The 23,367-nt window shown below is 39.6% G+C and overlaps 2 protein-coding genes across 8 annotated transcripts in view; one reads left to right on the plus strand and one right to left on the minus strand.

Annotated features, from left to right (window-relative positions):
• STPG1 (sperm tail PG-rich repeat containing 1) overlaps nucleotides 1-23,367 on the plus strand; it is a 209,719-nt gene that overhangs the window by 75,168 nt on the left and 111,184 nt on the right. The window lies entirely within an intron of this gene.
• On the minus strand, nucleotides 1,240-20,436 carry SRRM1 (serine and arginine repetitive matrix 1). 7 transcript variants are annotated; one of them, XM_081335283.1, is made up of 19 exons: nucleotides 20,305-20,320; nucleotides 17,231-17,320; nucleotides 15,772-15,894; nucleotides 15,345-15,472; nucleotides 14,794-14,840; nucleotides 13,466-14,481; nucleotides 11,594-11,706; nucleotides 10,883-11,083; nucleotides 9,939-10,145; nucleotides 9,413-9,532; nucleotides 8,034-8,305; nucleotides 7,412-7,492; nucleotides 7,011-7,097; nucleotides 6,467-6,611; nucleotides 5,078-5,182; nucleotides 4,150-4,605; nucleotides 3,337-3,532; nucleotides 2,750-2,935; nucleotides 1,240-2,337 (listed from the first exon to the last, which is right to left on the minus strand). In XM_081335283.1, the coding sequence occupies exons 6-19, from the start codon at nucleotides 13,619-13,621 to the stop codon at nucleotides 2,233-2,235; spliced, it is 2,430 nt and encodes an 809-aa protein (XP_081191409.1). In that variant the 5' UTR covers nucleotides 13,622-14,481; nucleotides 14,794-14,840; nucleotides 15,345-15,472; nucleotides 15,772-15,894; nucleotides 17,231-17,320; nucleotides 20,305-20,320; the 3' UTR covers nucleotides 1,240-2,232. The 7 variants fall into 7 exon arrangements, with proteins under 7 accessions (XP_081191409.1, XP_081191408.1, XP_081191406.1 ...); XM_081335282.1 differs by having other exon boundaries at nucleotides 13,466-14,840; XM_081335280.1 differs by lacking the exons at nucleotides 14,794-14,840; nucleotides 15,345-15,472 and having other exon boundaries at nucleotides 1,240-2,334; nucleotides 13,466-13,636; nucleotides 20,305-20,436.

The raw sequence follows: 23,367 nt of genomic DNA on the forward strand, positions 1-23,367 counted from the left end.
CCTGTCCCAACTGTGGTCATATGTCAAGGACCATCTGCATTCAAGTGAGAAAATGCATCTTTCACTTGAGCCAATCCGCCCTCTAGTGATCATCAGCTGTCACTGCTTAACACAAGAGTGTTAAGAATGAGCATAAAAATGACAACTAAAGTCCAAGGCCCCAATGGAAAATAAGAGAAACTTAGGCAAACTTCTGAAACTAAGTACCCTCAAGAAACACTGGATGTTATCAGCATACTGATAATTTGGGGAATTGAAATCCCAAAGAACTGGAATACAATATTGAAAAGGACTCGCTAAAATAGCCCCATCTCAATCTGATTTCGTCTATATCAAGTTAGTTTTAGTAAAGGCGAATATTTGTAACTCAAGAGTTGAAATGATTAAATCATTGTTCCTCAGCACCAGAACAGGTTCTTCCAGCCTAGGACCAAATACGTTTTAGAATATTTGATTGCCAAGCCTAGCTTTTAAAAGGTTGACATTCATACATTTGTTTTATCAAGAAAAGGCATATAAATATTCAAATGATCCCTAAACCTGGGGGATGGGGAGGGAAGAGCTTATTTAGCACTCAAAATCAGCAACACTGGCTTCTCTCTCTGAACAAGCCATTAAATGAGAGCAAATCAGGGCTTAAGTTCATGGTTCGAGACACAATTCCAGGTTGTTTAGCCACTTTTAACTTAGAAAGAACACATGGAAATGATCCAGCAGCATACAGATAATAAAAAGTCCAATAACGGAAGGATGTTAGATTGACGTAACCAAATAGCCATTTTTGAGCAAAGCCAGATAGAAGATGTGAAGAGGGGACTGGCAGATGATTAGAGATAAGAAAGATAAATGAGATAAGAAAGCCACTACTGGGAGTATTTTCTTTTTCCATGAAAGCAGTCATCTCATTCATCCACTGCCTTTTTATATTTATACATAAATCAGGTTTAATGAGAGGAGGAGGAAGAGAATCAGGGAGATTCAGAACTTCCTCCAGTAACACTTTCTCACCTATGAAACGAGGTCAGACTGTTGTGTAGAGGAATCTGAATGTAAATGCCCTTGTTGGTGTTTTTTAAGAGTTCGCCACAAGAGAAAGATTTCTGACATTCTTTGAAGTCCCCTTCATGCAAATTATTTTACTTCAATGAACAGGATTGAACCCCTCAACAGCTCTACAAAATGAATATTATTTTCTTAAAAATGAGAAAGGGAGGAAGAAAGATTGATACACAAACTGAGGTCCTTTAAATTTAGAAATTTATTTTGTTTAATACACAAGCTTTGTAATAGCTTTAGTTTAAAAAAACAGAAACAAAACAAAACCCCCAATGTGAACATGACAATATCCAAAGTTCAGGTCCTTCAGGTTTTCAGAAACCACAACTCTGAAACTTACATACTATTCCAAAGGACTTCAACAAGAAGAAAGAAACCTATGAATGGGGCAACAACATTCCACAAAACAAAAATTTATGCCAAATTTGGCTGAGACTGCTGATCACAGAACTGTTATTTTTTAAAAGGAGGTGAAAGGGATAAGAGGAAAAAAAGGTACAAATTAAAAATCCAGTGTACCAAATAGGTCTATCATATTATAATAACCCACTGCCTTCTGCCAAGCAAGTTTATAAAGTAGATATGTTATTCCAATTTTAAACATAAATAGGAAACACTGAGAAACCTGGATGTTTGGCAAGTGTTCCCACATAATTCTTTGCCACCTTGCCAAGTGGCTTTCTCATGCCTACAAACCAAAAGTTCTGGAAGTAAGAATTTAAAATAGAAATGTTGTCAGCATTACGACCTTTTAGAGCAGGGGTGGGCAACTGTGGCCCTTTATGACCTGGCTCAGGACACCTGGGAGTTGAAGTCCACAGATCATGAATGGGCCACGGTTGCCCATCCGTTTTAGAGAAACTGTGAAGTTTGCCAGGCCCTTTTTTAAACCATGGAACAGGAACAGGGATAGGATGAGGAAGAGATCCTTGCTGCTCAAGAAAATTCTAGCAAAATCATGTCAATTGTCAAAAGGAGGTCACTAGTACACTGTAAATGATTTTTTTTGTAATGAAAATCCATGCCATTTTTTTGTAATAAACATAGTGAACTTTAACCTAGCAATTATTACAACCAATGTTAAAGTCTAAAGCTCAAACACATTTTAGCGATTTGAAATTGAAATCTTGAGTATAAACCAAATAAAATTTACATGAAATCAAATGCTGCTTCGTCCTAAGAGGGTGGAGATGCCTGCGCCTTCCTCATCGACCTCAGAGCTTTCTCACGCAGGTGCTTTTCCAAGTCATCCAGGTTATCCTCTGCTTCACTCTCAGTCTCCTTAACGCAATGGAAAGTCAGCAATTACTTCTATAGTTACAGAACATGAGCCTGGGTTAGATTTGGTCAGAGAGTAGAAACCTACACGAAACAAGCAGCCTAAAGGGTGAGGAGTCTTGCTGTGGATTTCAACACCGAATGCTCTAGAGTAGGACATAAGGTCACGTGCACATTGGTTTTAAGGTTAAGCCACCTACCAATGCCCAAATCATATGGCAGAGATTCTAAAACTAAACACAAACTATGTTCCAAGAAAAAGAATATTCTTAAAAACGCTGTGACAGCACTACCGTAATAGGATTTTAATATGATTTCCCCGAATCATTAATTTAGTCATACCCATGTTCAATCTTAAAAGAAAGATGAAGAAAAGCATTTACGTTTATTTAAACAGAAACATAAATATTCACACCTTTTTGGGTTCTACATTTTTTTCTTGATCTTCCTCTGCAGATGTTGTGAAAGCAGCCATTGCAGCAGCAGCTGCAGCCGCCTTTTCTTTCTTATGCTTTTTGTGTTTCTTGTGCTTCTTATCCTTTTTATGCTTCTTCTCCTTCTTTTTCTTCTTCTTCTTGCCACCTCCTTCCTGATCAGAATTCTGTGAGATCAAGCCATCATTTAAAACCATAAATCTTAGAATCACATCTCTACCCCAGGCATTGCAAGAACAATTCTAAGCTAAGTCTTGACAGACATCTCTCGTTTTAAGAACAGTCCGTCACTTTCACCTGGATAATAGGTTTGTCCCTCAAATGCACGTAAGGGATCCAGCTACCGATCTTTCCTCATCAACGTCCACAGAATTTGGTCTGTCACACTAGTCATAAAAGCAGCCAGTCATGCAGCAGTTGGAACAGGTTCACACATTCCACGAACTGAACCCAACCAACCTTGCATCATGGCTTAAAAGTGATGCATAATCTCAGCCACCGTTCCAACCCATTAAAAAAAAGAGTTGATCAAATGAAGCCTCCCAAGTTTACAACCCAAAATACTCACTCGTACTGGTGAGGGGCTTGGCGTCGGACTTTTAGCCTTCTTTGCAGGTGCTACTGGTGACCAGTGAGCAGAAGGGGATGCTGATCGAGCAGGAGACGGAGGTGCTGGGTGCTTCTTGGGGGGTGGTTCGGGGGATGCTGAAGCTGACCTAGATGAAGATCCCCTTCTCACAGAATGGGGACTTGGTGGAGAAGCCCTTAGGAAGAAGAGGTAGAACATATTATACTTTCTAGAAAAGGCAGCAAAATCAATGTTGAAAAATCAAATCAGCTGTGAATTTTACAGTGCTTACTGATTCCAAAGTGGGGGTGGGTAGGGGGGAGGGAACCCTCATTTTTACTCCTGATACCTATAATACTGGAATGCCATACATCTTGACTGGAGAAACTAGTATCCTACAATTCCAGAGCAATTACAGCAATAGCAATAGCTCCTAGACTTATATACCGCTTCACAGTGCTTTACAGCTCTCTCTAAGCAGTTTACAGATTCAGCCTATTTGCCCCCAACAATCTGGGTCATTTTATCGACCTCGGAAGGATGGAAGGCTGAGTCAACCTTGAGCTGGTCAGGATTGAACTCCTGACAGTGGGAATGCAGAGTTAGCCTGCAATACTCATTCTAACCACTGCACCACTACAACTCTTAGTTATAGCCCAATAATCTAGATCCATGTTTTTCAAACTTGGCAACTTTAAGATGTGTGGGCTTCAGCTCAGTGTCCCCCAGCTACACATCTTAAAAAGATGAAGTTTGAAAAAGACGGATCTAAAACATACACGGCTGCCCTTTAGTCCCATGTGTATCACTTACTTCTTTGACTTCTTGGGCTCTGGAGTCCTTGAGACTCTTCTGATGGGTCTAGAGCTTGGAGACGGCGATTTCCTTCGCTGAGGTGATGAAGAAGGACCCCTGCGCAACAATGGGGGGCTGGCAGAGGTCCGTGAAGGCCTAGGCTGCGGGGAAGGCGAATGCCGCTTGTTCTGCAGTGGGGAGCGGGGTTCCCGGATGGACCTGCTAGGAGGGGAGCTTTTCCTGTGCTTAGAAGATGCAGATGGCGAACGTCTCTTTGCGGGTGGAGAGCTTCGTTTTGGTGGTGGAGAGCGAGAAACTCTGAGCTTAGGCTGCGGAGAAGGAGAAGCCCTTCTTTTGGGAGGAGGAGATGCCGTTCGCCTCTTTGGAGGAGGGGAAGGAGAATACCTCCTCTGTATGGGAGGCGAGTATCTTCTGGGTGTAGGCGAATGCCGGCGAGGGGGTGGTGAAGGTGACCTAAGAAGAAGGTACACAAACTTATTGATCAAATTACTAAGTTACAAGGGTTACCTAGGCAAATTACAAGATGAAAGAACAAAAATATTGCACAAGTAAAATAGAGGAGTGGGTAATTTTTACTAATCTGCAATTAGTATCGCAGCAAAATACGTATCAAGAACCACCTGTTAAAATCTATTCATTAAGATAATTTCTAAATGTTCTTACATATTTTTTTTAACCTTGTTGTATTATAAAGGTCAAGGCTTTTTCTGCTCTTAGTTGTTTTGTACGCATTTTAATATATTTCTGTAAATCATCCTGAAGGGATTGACTATTAGCAGTATAAAACGTTTTACACTTATTAAATGAATAAAGTTCCTTCCCAAAAAAGAAAATGCTACAATGCATGCTATGGAGCTGGACATACTGGTTTCCACATCAGGGACCAGCATTTTCTACAAGCCATGCAACACTGCAAGAGCATTACCTTCGTCGTGGGGGTGACGGTGACCTGCGACGCCTTGGAGGGGGGGCAGGAGAAGGAGACCGTCGTCTTCTGGCTGGTGGTGGGGAGGGACTTCGCCTCCTTCTACTATAAGGAAAGAAGACAGTAAGTTTGAAACAACAGGGAGATGCTTACTGTATTATCAAGCTTTAGGTACCACGAGCCCCAATCCAGTGGTCAGGAATTATATCTGCAGCCAAAGACATCTGGAAACCACCATATTGCCTGCCCCTGCTTTAGGAAGTGCCTGGTTTCTACGATAGGAAAAACTTACCCTTGCTGGTAAAGCAGAACTGTCTTGTGCATGATTGCCTGAAAAGGCAACTAGTGTATAATTGAAACTTGGAGATATATAATTGGCAATTAAGGTGGTATATAAAGTCTTCTCTTGCACAAGTGTTTCCATGTTTTTGTTTTTTAAAAAATATGTTTTTAAACTTCTGCCCAGTGATCAAATAAATTATAGAAGCAATGAAGGCTGGAAGTTTAATGGATATATTTAAATCACTTCTGCAATTTAGTAAACATTAAGTAGATCAATTAATGGGTTGCCTATTTCTTCCATTATTCTACTTTCATTATTCTAGCTTCCCCCCCCCTCATAGCTAGAGTTACAAAAAAAAGCAGATAGCGAACACATACTTTTACTCCACCATTTATATTATTTACTTATTTTACTGTATTTTCTAGAAGTGATTGTGATTAAATCAGCAGTAAGTGGTCCATTCTCAAAACACATTAAAGTTTAACAGAGTGACCTGCTGACCAACCTTTTAACGATTGGTGACTGCCACCTCTTTCCCATCTGCATCCTGACAGCAGTGGAGGGAGGAAAAAATTGAGAGGTCAAGGATCCCACAGATTTGTGAGGATGAATTGTCAGGCAAAAACTGATCAAGTTACAATATACGTTGTACTGGAGTGCATAATGGCTCATATCTGCACACAACAAATCCCTTACTCATCAGGTAAATATCTACCCTTTGTGTTGCTATCAAAACTATGTAATAATGGATGAAACTGAGAAGACTGGAACAGAACCACAAAATTGCCATGGATAAAATGAAAGCAACTACTGGATATGATAGCTGGGTTCATACTGTATTTATGGAATGGCTCATTAGGGTATGAACTCAACCATTAGGGTTTATAAACCATGGCTTTATGGCTTAATATATGTCAAGACAGGCTCTTATTTTTAAAAAACTAGCTGTGAACAGAGAAACTATAGGTTAAGAGCGATCTGACTTTAGTCAGATGCTTTTATAATGTTCACTGCTACCAATTCAGAAATTCCAGTAGCTTTTATCGGATGGTCAAGAAACCATCAGTAACAAAAAAAATCAGCCTGGATACACAACAGTAATTTACCGAGGAGATGATTCTTTCTGCCACTTTCGTGGAGAAGGAGATGGGCTGCGGGAATGGGAGTGCCGCCTCCGCCGACCCACTTCACCGTTTTTCACATTTGATTTTTTCGGTCGCTCCTCTTCAGATGATGATGATGAACCAGAATCTGAACCACAATAAATTATTAAAATGTGATATAATTTTGCAGTGCAGTAAACAACCAAGACAGGCATCTATTAAAACTTTTACTCACCACTAAGAAAATCAATTCTTGTTTTTTACAAAATGCTTTAATATATTTGGGTTTCAAAGCTTTATTACTAGATTTTCCTCCATTTTTTTTTCTCTATGCACCACCATCTCTTACTTCTCAAAGCAAACATTTGCTCACATTTAAGACTTAATGTCCTATTGCATGAGGACACTAAATTTCCCAGTCTATGTCAAATTACAGCTTTTTCTACGGAAAAAAATGTTGTTTTAAATCAGTAGAAGAGAAGAAACCCCAATAAATAATAATCATCTTATTTCAAGTATACATACATAAGAATATAAAATACTATACCAGATGAAGACTGCTGGTTCTGCCTTCTGTACTGTCGTCTTTGCTGCACGGAGTCTGCAGTTGCCATTTTACCACCTTTGTCTTCTTCTAAATATTAGGCAGAAAAGAATTACATTATATTTTACATTAATAAAGTACTTTGAGACTCAATATATACCAACTGTGATCCTCTTTTGTATACATTTTAAAAAATAAGTTTTAGTTCCTTTAGGCTTTTTGGCTATGCAAATCAAATGATGACTTGAGATCCGATTGCAACTTTTCCTGTTGAGTTGTTCTTACTATAGATTGATTTTACTTAAAGTGTACCTGGAATGGCTATCAGGATCTAACTGAGCAAATTCCAGTAACTTTTCATTATCACAAGACATTAGAAAATGCAGGACAGTTCTGAAACCTACCAGATTCTGACAATTCAACTTTTCTTGTTTTTGGTGCAGGCAAGGGAGACTCTCTCTTTTCAATACTTTTATGTTTAGGTGCTGAGAAGAAAAAAGTAAACAAAATTTAAAACTCAATTTATATCATATTCATGTGAAAGTATTTATGATTCTTATGCAAGTCATCTAATTAAAAATAATGTCAATGTTTAAGAAGTCTACTTATTTCATCAATTTCAGAAAAATGTGCTATTAACATTCATATAGGAAAGGAATTACTATATTGTTTCAGAGTGTATAATTTCACAATTATAAACAGCATCCCTTTAAATGAAAAATATTAAAGAGAGTTAGAGGCTGGAAAGTTCTACCTAAAAAGAGGGCATTTCTTTTAGTATTTTACCTAGAAGACTGTTGATTATGATGACACACAAAACAAGTAACTAAATTGTTCAAAAATGCAGAAAAGGACTGGTCAATTCCACACAGTACGCTGCAGCCCAGAAAACAGATCTTACTAGAAAGATTGCAGTTTTCCTTTTAAAGTTAGGTATTGCTAGTTAAGCACTTCAATACAGAAGTCTTTGAAGCTAAAAACATTCTCAGAATGGTTTGAAGTATTTTCAAACATTTTTCCATTTACCTGAAGTTCTACTGGGAGAAACAGAACTACGGGCTTTTCTTGTACGATTAGACTGCTGTGGTGTTGGTGACCTACGGAGTTTTGGGGGAGGACTGGGAGGTGGGGAAGGCCGGTGTCTTCGTCTTGGGGGACTGGCAGAAGGAGAAAGCCTTCTTGTTTTCCGAGGAGGGCTAGAGACAACTCTCTTAGGTGGTTTCTTTGGTGGTGATCGAGAACGTGAAGATGATGAAGATGAACTACTTCCTGATAATGACGCTGATGATCTCCTCCTCCTGCAAGATTCAAGGTGATATCAAATATGCTCTAAAAATAGTCTTGTTTTGCCGTTTCACAAACATTTTACTAACTCCTAATACGATACTTTCAATAACAGAATGTTCATTTTCTACATTATGCAGAACTATTGGTTGCATCATCTTACAGTAAGATACCATTTAGTGATGGTGAAAGTTTCTGGATTAAGAACTGGATAGTCTGAACGTTTTAACATATTACACAATGTTTTTACTCTTGGTCAAAATCATTCAAAATAAGGGAACTGAAAAATAGTTGATCTTTTTCAACAAAAAACAACTAAGCATATAGGGAGTCAGCAACTAAGCTGAATTTATCACATTACATTTAAAGGAGGGCCCACAGAATTCTGACCACAACGGTGGTCAGTTCTGTTCCTCTCATCTAGTTGATGACTCCACCTTTGATTGTAGAATTCCCAAGAACCTGGGGGATGAAAACCCTCCCTTGAGCAACACTCATTAGAAGGAGGGCCACATGACTAAGAAACTAGACTTCTTATAAGTCTGCTAAGCAAACTCAACTGCTGGTTTGTCTGTCTCAGCTTTACAAATGTCAATATCGGCAGCAGTAGAAAATGGGCCCACAGTAAGTCAGAGAAGGGGTTTTAAACAACATTGCAAACAATCATGGTGTTCTTCCTTAAAAGTCCTCCTGCCCAATGCATAGCCACAAATATATTTCCAACTAAGAGGCCAACTAAATTGATATATGTCAGTTTAAAATATAAACAACGAAGAAAAAAAAGGTCTTAAATTTGTAAGATAACAATTTTTCAAAATAAGTGGCATAAGAGTTTAATAATCAGTACAATAAGATTTCATAACCCTGTTTCCCTGACAGATTTGTCCTACCAGCCAACCTGAAACCTATTTCTACTATCTTCTCCCCGACACCCAGAGAGCTGTGGGTATCCTTGAAGCAACAAAAAGGTAGAACATAGCTTCCTACTTGGGGTGTGCCCTGAAGTACAATTGCTGGAATTGGAGCTAAGCTCTAATGAAGATTCAGAGGGCACCAGGATGGGACGGTCCCAAAAGATTTCAGTGTTAGTGATTGTTGCCTCTAAACTCCACAATTCTCACCGCCTCACAGGAGATCTGCTCCTTCTATGCCTGGGTGGAGGTGGAATACGTCTCGGTGGAGTTCTTCTCCGAGGAGATGGGCGTCTTCTTGGGCTAGGCCGCCTCCTTGGTGAATAAGACCTAGACGTATAAATGACAAAAATTCAGATACTAAACCCATTTGCAGAACTGAATGTTTGCAGTTTCCAAGGGAAGGGAGAGCAATAGCATCTGCCTACATGCCACAACGACAAACTGGTCTAGATGTCTTCTTTGTGTAGCACAGAAAAGGGGACAGTTTTATGATAATATGCATCAAGAAAGGCAAGGCTAGTATAAGTATGAAGATAGATTAAAAAAAAACACCGAGAGGCTCATTTGCGAATAATGGATAAATATAAGCATTTTCATGGAACACTAATTTATAAGGCTTCATATATTTAATATTCTCAATTATCATTACTAACAAGGTAAGGCACACTTGCAGTAGTTAACAAGGCTAGATATAATTTGAGCTATTCTCAAGAAAGAATTTGAACTATCTAACCTGGATCGTGATCTATGACGTCGTCTTGGTCTCGGATGAGATGGGGAACGCGATCGAGACTTTGATCTTGACCTAGATCGAGATGGAGATCTTGGGCGAGCCTTCTCCTTTTCTTTTTCCCTTTCCCTTTCTTTTTTTGAAACTCTTTCTGGAGATATTTCTTTAGTATCTGGCACAGGTTCAATTTTAGGGACTTTCAAGATATCACTGTTAAAATAAAAAAAGTCAAGGCTATGTTATAATAACACTTATTGTATCACTATTTTAGGACACACAGTTATATAACAGGATATTTAGCAACTTGTTCCTGGGGAGGAAAGCCATGGCAAATCTAGACAGCACACTAAAAAGCAGAGACATCACCCTATCAACAAAAGTGCGTATAGCCAAGGCTATGGTCTTCCCAGTTGCAATGTATGGCAGTGAAAGCTGGACCATAAGAAAGGCTGAGCACCAAAGAATTGAGGCCTTTGAACTATGGTGCTGGAGAAGACTCCTGTGAGTCCCTTGGACTGCAAGGCGATCAAACCGGTCAGTCCTAGAGGAGATCAACCCTGACTGCTCTTTAGAAGGCCAGATCCTGAAGTTGAAACTCAAATCCTTTGGCCACCTAATGAGAAGGAAGGACTCACTGGAGAAGAGCCTAATGCTGGGAAAGGTTGAGGGCAAGAGAAGGGGACGACAGAGAATGAGGTGGCTGGATGGAGTCACTGAAGCAGTAGGCGTGAGCTTAAATGGACTCCAGAAGATGGTAGAGGACAGGAAGGCCTGGAGGAACGTTGTCCATAGGGTCGCGATGGGTCGGACACAACTTTGCAGCTAACAACAACTGCTAAACAGTGCACATGCCATCTAATTTCAGTACACATATCTAATTTCATTGGTTTAACATAATCAACAGTACAAAACCAGGAGGAAAAGAATTAATAATCTGTGGTGTTTACCTGGTAGATGTGGCCTCCTGGATCAATGTTTCTTTTACTTTGACGGAAGGTTCTGGTTCTGGTGTCTCTTCTTTCTTTACTGGTGGAGGTGTAACACTGCGACTTTTGGCTGTGTGGTGGGGTGATCGAGAATGGCTATGTTTCCTCTCTTTCCTAACAGGAGATGAGCGTCTTCTAGGGGAAGGAGATCTTGATTTGCGTCTAGATAAATGTAGATTTAGTTTAGGATGGTTCTAAAAAAAACATGTTCAACACAAAATCCATTTCGATTAAGAACCTTTATAACATGGGACATCCCGAACCTTCTAATTTGACTGCTGACTGAAAATATATAATTACTGCCTTCTGTAACCTTCTGGAGACATTTAGTTTGTAACTGTAAGGACTAAAAATGTGATGGGGTGATGCCATGTAGGCAGGCCCTTTCCTTCCCATCTGCCTGTTCTGAGTACTCTATCTGCGGAAGCCTGAAAGTACTTGGGCTGAAGGCACTTAAAGTCCATCAAAGAGTTGGAGCCCCGCCTTATCAGAAGCCTCGGTACAAAAGTTTGTAAGTTTGTGTCCAATATGCTTAGTTAGCATAAAGGAACTGGGTGGCTGCATGCAATATATATGGGCAAATCCTTGATTCTTTCATGAGTTCAGCTAAATACCTGCAGCAAGCAAAGCAAGGCAAGACATGACAAGAGTCAACATGCAAATAAATGCCACCTTCTAGGGCTCCGAGAGCGATCCCGCTTTTCTCTGTTCTCTTTATCTTCTTTGTCTCGCTTATCCTTGTCTTCATCTTGTTTTTTCATTGAAGCCAATTTTTCCTGTTCAATCTGAAACAGCAAATACCAACATTTTCTTAATTAAAGAGCACATGCAAAAAGCTGAAACCTATTCAACTTAACTACTGACAATGCCAGACATTCATATATACCACTTTTAAAGAATGAAACTCTCTAGGCTGGTCTTGCCATCTGAGGCCTTGGGGAATTGTAATTCAGCAACTTTTGGAGTGATTTGGAAAGTCCGCATTCCTTGCCTCTTTAGTTATCCATGTAATGACCCTGTGTCAGGAGTTCCCTGATTTACTGCAGAATCCGGCTTGGGAGGCTGAATGGGCAATCTTTTTATTACCAGACATCACACACCTTTGTTGAAATTAAGTTTTTACACTGCTATAATTCCAGCAGGAACATAATCAATGCATTGAACTCCAGAAGACATGAAAAAAGACTGAAAGTTCTGCATCTGTCCCTGGCAGCAACATTTTGTGGTTGTTTTACTCCGTGTTAATATAAAAAACTTTATATTAAATTTCCTGCTACAAATCAATGGAAAATTATGCCACAAATTTGCCTATGACTTTTGGCAGTTCAACCTTGAGATGGCCAAGTCATATTACCTACGGGAGCAACTGCGGCCGGCGTCAACTTCCCTCCGTCCAGTGTGCTCCCACAGAGAGGGCCTCCTCAGGGTGCCACCGGTCAGAGAATGTCAACTGGTGACCCCCAGGGGGAGGGCGTTCTCTGTGGGCGCGCCAGACCTTTGGAACCGTTTATCGGTTGAGCTCCGGACGGCTCCCGACGTTCGCTCCTTCCGACGTGATCTAAAAACTTATTTATTCGAAGAAGCCGGCCTGGTCTGATGGGTTTGGGGTTTTAATTATTGATTTTATCTAATTTATTGTATCGGGCACAATCGTTTAATTTGTTTTTAATTTTTGTATCTTGTACTTTTGGTATTTATTGCCCTGTACACCGCCCTGAGTCCTTCGGGAGAAGGGCGGTATATAAATCAAATAAATATAAATATATTATTTGTCACTGAATATACCTACTTACAAGGATATGACAGATTTCATACCAATCTAAAGTCTCAACTTTTACTCCATCAGGATAAATAGATGCTTCTGTTACCAAATCAGATTACTTATCATAATATATCCCCTGAACATGTAAAGAAGTGCCTTTGTTTTCTGTGTCAGAAGATTGGTGGAAATAATTAAAATTGACTGGAAGAGATAGTAAACTGTAATAAACTGGAAATAAATACCAGAATACTTTGTTGTACTCTTATTACTGTCTCCAAAAGTTTAAAGAGAAATAATAGAAGGAAATTTGGCCTATCCATTTTATTTGGCAAATTTGTAATGTTTAATTAAAATAAAATATTATCATACAATTGAGATATGCACCTTGGCTTCAAACACTGACTGAAAACTGTGCAAAACCAAATTCCATTCTTAACAGCAGAAATAAACACTGTTCAGCAAGCAATCAGACCATCTTTTTGTAGATGTTATGCATACAATAAGAACTAATTGTTCATGTCTTCAAATGTTTCTAGTGCTCACATCTTTAAAAAAATATTTTTGGCAGTGTTTAATAACTGAAAAATTCTAAGATATTGCACTCAGTAGTGTCTGAAGTTAATACCTTCTATCCACTTTGTTCTCTTATATTTTCACCAAAGTGATTACAGATATTCAGATCATATACTAATTTTTCAAATAATTCTCCAGTGCTATTCTATTAATCAATCATTATTTGGCCTTAGATTTAAACCCATAACCCACCCTTAACATAACCCCACCTGTCTTTGTTTTATTTCTTCTTTCTTCAGCTCCAGAAAAGCAGATGGAATACCAGCAATGTTTTCTTGTGCACTTAACAGCAGTGGCCATAGTTCTCCCATGAATTCTCTTGCATTTTTCCCATTCAAAAATCCAGTCACGTTGATTTGCATCATTTTGGAATCTGGATTCTGTAAAGAGATATGACAGGAAGAAATACAGGTTATTTGAAAAACCAAACCCAGACAAGTTATTATTTTGTATTAATCTTCTACCATGGACAAGAGCATATTACACTCATTTTATTAGTGTATTTTAAAAAAAAACTTTGCTTAAAAGTTGTTCAGTAACTGTCCTAACAAATAACCAACATTGTCTTGCCTTACCATTACATTCAGAGTGGCCTGTTAATCCTTTGTGGATTTCATAAAAAGGTATGATCTGTACAGCCACTGAAACAGAGGACCATGAATTTGCCATAGCAGCATCATAGATGGTGTATGATTCTTCTAATTAACTTTCTAAACATTTTCCCTAGCATTCGTTGGTACTGCTCCTTGAAAAAATCATTTTAGTTTATCCGTACAATGGACAGAAGCTGTACACTTAACATCACAGAATCATCTACAATATCACTGAAATCCTGCTAAGAAAACTGAAAAAGAATTTATGCATGCATTTTCTTACTTCCATCAGTAAACTAAACTAAATCTCCACCATTTAATGGAATGAAAGCTGCCACCGTTTCCTTAACGACAATTATGTGATGGCCACAAAGGATTAAGAGGTCAAGTGTGGTTCACAGTACAGGTGGGCAATTTAGTTCTAAAATTGTTGGTCAAAGCAACAAGGTCCGTGTAACAAGCACAGCTCAACAGCACAAAGCAAGTACAGATTCCAGGTGTCTTCTTTTTCTTCTTGGAACTTTGGGGGGTTTGGAATCGCCAAGTCCCCTGTAGAGAAAGATGTTCCCTTGGCTTGCTTCCGACTCCCTACTGCAACTCAATCACCTTGAGTTTAATGTTATACCATTTATCTAAATTGCAAAAGACGAACAAGCAATAATGAGTACACAACCACAGAAAGAAAAAAAAGTTTTTTTTAATTTTCTAAACTTCAAATCATGCTTTCTATAAAGGGGAATTAAAACTGCACACTTACGATTTTATTTTATTAATTCATATTAGCAAGCTACTTCCTAACATAATTTCATACTTCGTCTGATGCCCTTAAAACCTGCTCCCCCAACAGAATTTCTATTAAAGTACATTAAGAGATTACAAATATGGATACTAAAAATAAAAACCTATATTCAAATTACAGTCTTTTTTTAAAAAAACAGCAATACCTTTCTCAGTTGAAATTTCAACTGTTCAGTCAAATCAAAGATGAATTCTTTGGAAGAAAGATTGAGCATAGAGAATATTAGACAAGAACATTTTGCCAATGGTTCAGAGAAACACTTTACTATCTCTTGGAATGCAGATTCAGACTGTGTAAAATAAAAGACTGTGTTTATCATGAACGCAAGTTCGTTTACGCTGTTCATGCTATACAGTATGTCTCACTATCGATTAGCTGTATTCCAGTGGTGCAGTCCAGCTCCGCTGATATCAGAGGTGCCTTGCCACTGATTTCAGTGAAAAACAGCTTGAACCTTTAAGCCTTCTAAACTGAAGTGTACATTTATAATTATAAAACCCACCATCCCAACTGAACATAGTTCTAAACAGAGTAGGTCTCCACTGAACGCCTCTTACCAATTTAGAACTGCACTTCATTCTTTATATTTAATGTGATTTAATTCAAAACAATTTCAAGAGCAGTGTAAAGCTTTGCCCAATTTCTTTCTGTTGGATGTTTTCTCTGTCTTTGGTTCGGCCACTTTACACAACTCACCTCCAAACACACACTGCATCATCAAGGGAGTTGGTCAGAGCGACATTGGACACTCACTCTGCTGTGACCTAATAGGGTGATGGTGCTATACTTCAGACGCAAGGAATAACTTCCATTTTGGTTCAGGCCTTTTAAATCATAAATCACATCATCATTAGAAAATTGCTGTCAAGTAGCTTAACACGTAACAGCAAAATCAACACAGTAAGTCTGATTTTTTTCACCTGAGCAGTTTTGCATACTATGCACCTTCACTAAAACTGTCAACCTTAACAAATGTTTTACAAAGTGAATTATTCACAATATGCATTGCAACAAAAACCGTCCTAATTTCAACTGGTTTTTTGACAGAAAAAAATCAGTTTACACAGAATAATTATGCAATACATTTACGTATATGGAAAAACAACCACAGCAACATTATTACCTTCACTTCCAACTGATTGAATATAAATTCAATTACTACATCATCTTCAAATCCAAGGATTTCTGTTACTCTCTTTGTTATCCATGGCTTGATTACTTCCAGGTTTACCTTGCTCATGTCAACCTACAGAATGAGATAAAGAATTTAAGAGATGCCTTGCTTGATACTGCAATTACTACTGTAAAATCTTGGCATCCTACAATACAGCAACAAGCAGCACAGGTCAACCTGTTGCATGGTCATATTCACCTCCATTAATTCTCACTCATGTTGAAGTCTAGCAGTTTTGGAAGATATTAAGGAGGCTTTCACTAATAAACAGTACATACTAGGTAAACTGTAATCTATTGCTGTGCAACAATACACAGATATAGATACGTATAGTGTACATGCACAAATTAATCAATGTGGTTTGTGATCTTTCTTAGTAGCTTTCTTAATGGTTACTGGAAGACATTTTATTAAAACTTATTTTTAATGATTTCTAACTATAGTCAGCGACACGGTGGCTCAGTGGGTTAGGACGCTGAGCTTGTCAATCAGAAGGTCGGCAGTTTGGCGGGTTGAATCCCGAGTGCCGCGTAACAGAGTGAGCGCCTGTTATTCATCCCAGCTTCTGCCAACCTAGCAGTTCGAAAGCACGTAAAAATGCAAGTAGAAAAATAGGGACCACTGCAGTGGGAAGGTAACAGTGTTCCGTGCGCCTTTGGCGTCTAGTCATGTCGGCCACATGACCATGGAGACGTCCTCGGACAAGCGCTGGCTCTTCGGCTTTGAAACGGAGATGAGCACCGGCCCCTAGAGTCGGAAACGACTAGCATGCATGTGCGGGGAAACCTTTATCTTTTTACCTTTAACTATCTATAGCAATTAGAATTTTCTTAAACAGAAACAATTCTTCCAAAGAGTATTATCTGCACATTTATGTATAGAGAATCAACATACTGCCCACAGACATGACTGTAGTGCAATGCTTCCTTACTATTTTTAAAAAATTAAAAATGTTTTATTCTTTTTGTCCTGAAATGAGATGCTGTTATTCAGATGGTGGGATATTAAAACTCCATGCTCTGATTTTAAGTGCCCCCAGCCATTTTTTTTCTTTGCTCATCGCCAGTTCATAAGAGAAATGATATTTTGGTTGGGAGGGGAATTCCCTTCTGCTCTATTCTTGGCTTCTCAGTAGTTATGTGTCTCTGAGATACATCAATCTGCCTTCTGTTATAGGAAATTTGGATTAGAGTAGATTCTAAACAGAAAACTGTTCCAAAGGAAATGGATGCATACACTGGAACTTGAACCTAATGTCTTTTGTATGTACTTGTTCTGTTACATTGTGACTCTCAAAATTCCAAATAAGTCTACTGACTTGAACTGCAGCAGCTGTAAGCTATCCTTACAAAGTTAAATATCTATTAAATATAAAATAAATTCATTAAGTATAACAACGTAAACATACTTTCTTTTCAAGGCATTCTGCAAATTTCAGTTGTTTTAGTAGCTTCTTCTGTTTGTTGCTGAAGCGATTATCCTGTTCTGCACTTGTACCCTGTAAGAATAAAATAATTCAATTACAGTCCTTGATTTAGTGATTGTTCAAAGTTACAATGGCACTGAAAAAAGTGACTTATGACTGTATTTCACATTAAGACTATTGCAGCACCCTTATGGTCAAGTGATTAGAATTCAGGTGCTTGACAACTGACATGCAGTTATGACAATTGCACTGTCCAGGGATCATGCAGTCATGTGATCACTAATTGTAACTTTCCTAGCTGGCTTATGACAAGCAGTCAATAGGGGAAACCAGATTCATCTTAACCACATGATTCACTTAACTGCAGAGATTCACTTAACAGTGGCAAAAAGGTCATAAAATGTGGCATAATTCACTTAACAATTGTTCTGCTTAGCAACAGAAACTTTGAGCCCCATTGTGGTCCTAAATTGAGGACTACTATACCCCCGTTGTTTCAAGACAAAATCTTGTTCTCAACTTAATATTTCCAAAAACACTTTGCATAAACCTTCTGGCTTGTCAACTATAAGCTATATTTTAAAGAAAATCAGAACATCATACAACCTCCCAAAAATCAAACAGTTCTGAATTAATGTATCTTACAAATAAGTATACACGCACACAATGAATTGATTGTTCACTTGTATTGTCATTACCTTTTTTTAAAAAATCCCATTTATATCCCGCCCTTCTCCGAAGTCTCAGGGCGGCTTACAATTTAAAGCACAAATCAATGTGCTTAGCAATAGCAACCTTAATTTATTGTATTCATAATTACAACAATCAAAAGACTACAGTACTATTGCATTTTTTTGTGGTGCCTTCAAGCCAATTTTGGCCTCTGGGTGACTGCCTAACAACTTGCTGCAGTTTTCTTGGTAAGATTTTGGAGGTGATTTGCCATTGCCTCCTTCCTAGGCTGAGAGAGAATGACTGGCACAAAATCACCCAGATGGTTCATGCCTCAGGGAGGACTAGAATTCAGTTTCCTGGTTTTCAGCCTGATGCCTTCCTTAACCTCTAAGCTGGTGCTCCAAAATAGCAAAATATTAAAATATGAAGACAAAAACAATTCCACTCAAGAGTAACAACATGCTATTAAAATGAGAGAAATAATATAAAGAATTAAAGGTTCAATGTCCTGTTAAAGTGAGATTTACTTTCAATAATTTGCAAAGTAAGGAAAATATTTGCCTGTATGAAAGAATGAGGAGATACGCATTGTAAAAAACAATTTATTCCTCAGATAAAGTTAGGTCACAATGTAAATAATTGGCTTTTTATAGAATCAATTTCAGTGTTCAGATTTTATTTTAAGTTGTTACTGTTCTTGCTTCAAAATTATTTAACCAAACATTATCAGGCTTACATGCCATGTTTAACTCATTCTTTCTCCTAAACTTATTTTGCTTGTAAATGAAAGCACCAATATGGTTTGGGCAGAGTTGTAGGGCAGGAAATGTGCAGTTCAGCATGAAGGGATTCCAGCAGTGCTAAGCATGAATCAACAATCCTGCCATTCCAACTGCCACTTACATAACATGAAGTATAGAGTTATATAATCCATTGTGGTCAAATCTGACCAGTGACCTGCTGATGTCCAGCCCCAGTACACATGGAAGAAAAGCTGTTTTTAGTATGCATGCCACAGATCAACCAGGGTATCAATGCTTGTAAAAAACAAACTATAACCCCAACATTTGGGGATTATTTTTATCTGTAAGCCTAGAGATCTAGAAAGTAAGCAGCAGTGCACTTTAGTACTACAGTATGCCAGTTTCACAGTCATAAACCTCAAACTGACTTAATTTACTCACAACCATTTTTTCCACTCTGCTCAAGGCAATCTATATAGGCATGCTTCCTAACTTTATGCCTACAAAATCAAGTGTAGGTGGATTGACTGCATGTCTGGCGTAAAGTTTATTCACAAACTAGATGTTATCAGTCCAAATTCTGTAACATTAACTGTTGTAGTACAGCTTTGTTTAGTTAAGTGGGTTTGCATCAGCTTTCTCCAAACCAAAGCATTCTAAGACATTTTGTGGACATCTAGCTGGAGAAAAGTTGATCAAGCCCAATGTTTTCACATTGGGTTGAGGATTTTCACTGAACTGATACATTGATTTTCAACCACTCACTTTGATTTCAGGACTGTAAAATTTAGGACCCTGAAGGGAGTTTACTGTGTCTCTTCCCCAACAAGGTTAGTAACTTGCTGCAGCACTTACAAAAGAGAACTAGCAACATTTTCACTGTAAACAAGCTGACCTTTGAACCCTTCAAATTAACAAAAATTGCGGATTCTGTCACACAATTTTCTCCACCAAAGAAACTAGAAACCGTCCCACAACCACCATCACCCAAATTACTGAGGCTTTGCAGTCAGTCAGGATAGTCTTATTACAAAAAGGCATACTGTCTTGATTTATGAGCACGCCGAATCTCTCTCAAATCATACAGTGACATTTTGTAAAGAATAAATTGCAACGTTAAGTACGGGATTCGAAAATGTATGTGTATGGTGAAGGTAAAAAAAAACACTAAAAGGGAAGCTTCTCTCAATCTAATGCGTCTCTTGGCCGCGAGTAATGGACACCGTAGTCCGTCCCGGCAGAAGGGCGCCAGGTTGAAGAAGGCTCCTGCTGGTGGAGGAAAGCCCCGACAGGCCTCTCCGCTTAGGCCTCAAAAATAACTCGGGCCGAAAGAGGAAAGAGGGCGGAAGAAAACGCACGGACCGACCCAAAAGGGACGGTATTAAGCGTGCAGGATGAGAACCCAGTCCTTTCTCCTCAGTTTCTACCGCGCGCTGAAGAGAGTCGCCGCCTCCGCCGCCATTTTCTTTACTCGGCTCCTGGCAGGATCGCGGGGGAGGAAAACAGCGACACAGCTACGCCGGCTACCCTGAGGACGCTGAGGCTTCACTTCGGATCTTTTGGAGCGCCTTCGGCTCTCCGCCTTAGCTTTCCCCGGCGCACCCGGCCCAGCCGGCCTTATCCCTCCTCAGCACTTACGCGAAAAAAGCCTGCGTCCATCTTGACTCCTCCAGCCTGGCCTTAGAGAGCGCGGCTCCCTATCCCGGCGTGCACCGCGGCAAGGGCAGGCGCGCGCAGGCGCCCAAACGGCAGACACTCCGGCTTTTCTCCCTCTTCTCGGCTTGTTAAAGTGCCGCCCTCTTTCCTTTCGCGCGGGAAGCGCAGGAGGGGAAGCTTACGTGACGCTCAATAATTGAGGCGGGGCCCGAAGAGAAAGCGAAAGAGGCGAGAGGGAAAAAAAGAGAAAGAAAATCCAGCCAACGGTGGCTCGCGGGCTTCGTTTCCCGACCAATCCTGCGAAGGGGGGAGGATGGAGTCGGGTGACTCAGCCAATCCAGAATCAGTAGGGGAGGGGTAGCCCGAAGAGCCGTTTGCGCGAGCGTGCGTCACAGCCCGCGGTTGCTGTGAGAAGCCGGGCAGAAGGTGACTTGTTGCTATGACTACCTGTAAGGCTGGGGCGGTGTTGAACAAGGAGACTCGTGTAGGTGCGGAGTGGACTGCAGAGTAGTCCTCGACAGTTAGTGACCAAAGTTGCAATGGCACTGAAAAACGTGACTTTGCACAGTGAGGACCTTTCCAGCTTCCCCATGGTCGCGTGATCAAAATTCAGATGCTTGGCAACTGACAAGTATTTATGACAGTTGCAGTGTCCTGTGGTCATGTGATCGTCTTGCAACCTTACAAGTAAAGTCAATGGGGAAGTGTTTCACGACTGTGGCAAGAAAGATTGCAAAAATGGAGCAAAACTCAACAAATCTCTCAGTTAACAACAGAAATTTTGGGCTCAGTTGTGGTTGCATGTCGAGGACTAGCTGTACTTATCATCCTGCAGAGATGCAATTGAACTTTCAGAGGAAAACAGGCAAACCTATGAATTGTGATTAGGAACCCTGGATTGTGAATTTACCCTTTTGCTCTAAGGCACGTTTCTCAAACTTGGCAACTTCATGACTGAAATTCCCAGAATTCCCCAGCCAGCATCGGGTGGTCCTGATGACCAAAATAACCTGAACTTTGCATTGGCATCGTTGGGGGAGCTTGACACTGGAGGTGGTTGACTAATTAAAACCTAGTCCCACTTCTCCTCCATCTGCTCCCTCCTTTGCCCACTTTTGTTAATTATTTTGTGCACTGTACATTCAACATGTACATTAAACTAGTTATGAAAATGCACATTTGGAGGAATTTACCATTGGGGTTAAAAGCAGTGGTAGGAATATCAACAGCCTGCGATATGCAGATGCTGTAACATTCCTCGCGGAAAGCAAGGAGGATCTGGAGTGAGAGTCAAAAGATGAAAGTGAAGAACTTGGACTGCACCTTAACATCAAGAAAACAAAAATAATGATAACTGCAGGGAACAAACAGGTTAGAGGGCATATCGGCAATGAGACTATCAAAATGGTAAAGGGAGTTCATCTTCCTGGGCTCTAAAATCAACCAAAGTAGTGACTGCAGCCTTAAGATCAGAAGGCGTATACCACTTGGAAGAACTGCAATGTCTGGCATGAATAACATCTGGAAGAGTAAAGATATCAGCCTCACAACCAAATGCATATTAGTTAATGCAATAATTCTTCCAATTGCTACTTATGACTACGAAAATTGGACTCCGAAAAAGGAAGATAGAAGAAAGGTGGACACCTTTGAACTGTGCTGGAGGTGACTATTAAGCATCCGTGGACTGCAAAAGTAACAAGTCTTAGATCGAACCTCACAAAATCACCAAACAGAGGTTGTCATACTTTGGTCATGCTGGGCTTGATGAGCAGAAAAAGGAGAAAGGGCCACCCTAGTACCAGCTGGCTGGACACTATAAAAGATGACACTGAGATGATTATGGCAGATCTGAAGGAGGTGGTGCAAGACAGATGTATGAAGAGTGCTGATTCGTAGAGTGGTCGAGGGTCAGAATGACTGAATGGCTGACTATGATGATGATTTTAATGTTTTTATGTTGTAAGCCGTCCAGATTCGTTGGACAAGAGATGGGCGCAAATACATTTCATGATAAATAATAAAATTTACTAACCTACAAGATCCATGTCCTTTTCCTGGGTGTTTAATACAGGTAGTCGTCCGTGTTTACTGATGGTTCAAAGTTACAACGGCATTGAAAAATATGATTTGACTGTTTTTCACAGTTATAACTGTTGCAGCATCCCCATGATCATGTGATCAAAATTCAGATGCTTGGCAGCAGGTTCATATTTATGACAGTTGCTACGTCCCAAGGTCATGGTGATCACCTTTTGTGACCTTCTCACAAGCAAAGACAATGGGATTCAGCTGGCTTCCTAACTTATCAACTGCAGTGATTCACTTAAGAACTGTGGCAAGAAAAGTCATAAAATGGGGCAAAACTCAAAAAATGTTTCCCTTAACAGAAATTTTGGGCTCAGTTGTGATTGTAAGTTGAGTACCACCTGTATTTTACTCTTGCATCATTAGAGACCTTTTCAATAAAATAAAGGGGAAGCTAATTGCTCAGATTAAAACAAAACAGCCAAATGTCTGGGATACTGCACAGTGAAAGCATTTACAAGAGGGCTCCTAATGGGTGAATACAGTAGAGCTAAAAAGCCACATTCAAAAAAAAGGAAGCATATTTTGGGGGGAAAACAAGGAAACACAACCTTCCAAGGTCCCTTAGTTCTAGTTTGCTTCTGTTTTTGATTGGTTTCCATCCACTGCTTCTTGTTCTGTTATTGAAGTTGATGAAGTGCCTTTGTGCAGAAGCCAGCAGGATGTGGGGATGAACCTACAATAAAATAATAGCTGTGCAGAATTAAATTTGTAAATTAGCAGTAGAGGGAGCAAAATAGGTGTTCAGCTGAAAAACCTGTGCTTAGTGCCTTGAATGCACATAACCATACAAACCCAAATGGAGTTACAACAGTGGACTACATATGCAGCTCAGAGTTGAATTATGGAATTCTTGCTGTTCCCTGCAAACAATTCTTGCAAACAATTCATTCCCAAACTAGATAAAATCTCAGTAGTTGTACATGGCTGGCTAGATTGGGATGGATGGGTGTGTGG

The sequence above is a fragment of the Vipera berus genome, assembly GCF_964194415.1.
Source record: "Vipera berus genome assembly, chromosome: 9".
NCBI classification, from domain to species: Eukaryota; Metazoa; Chordata; class Lepidosauria; order Squamata; family Viperidae; genus Vipera; species Vipera berus.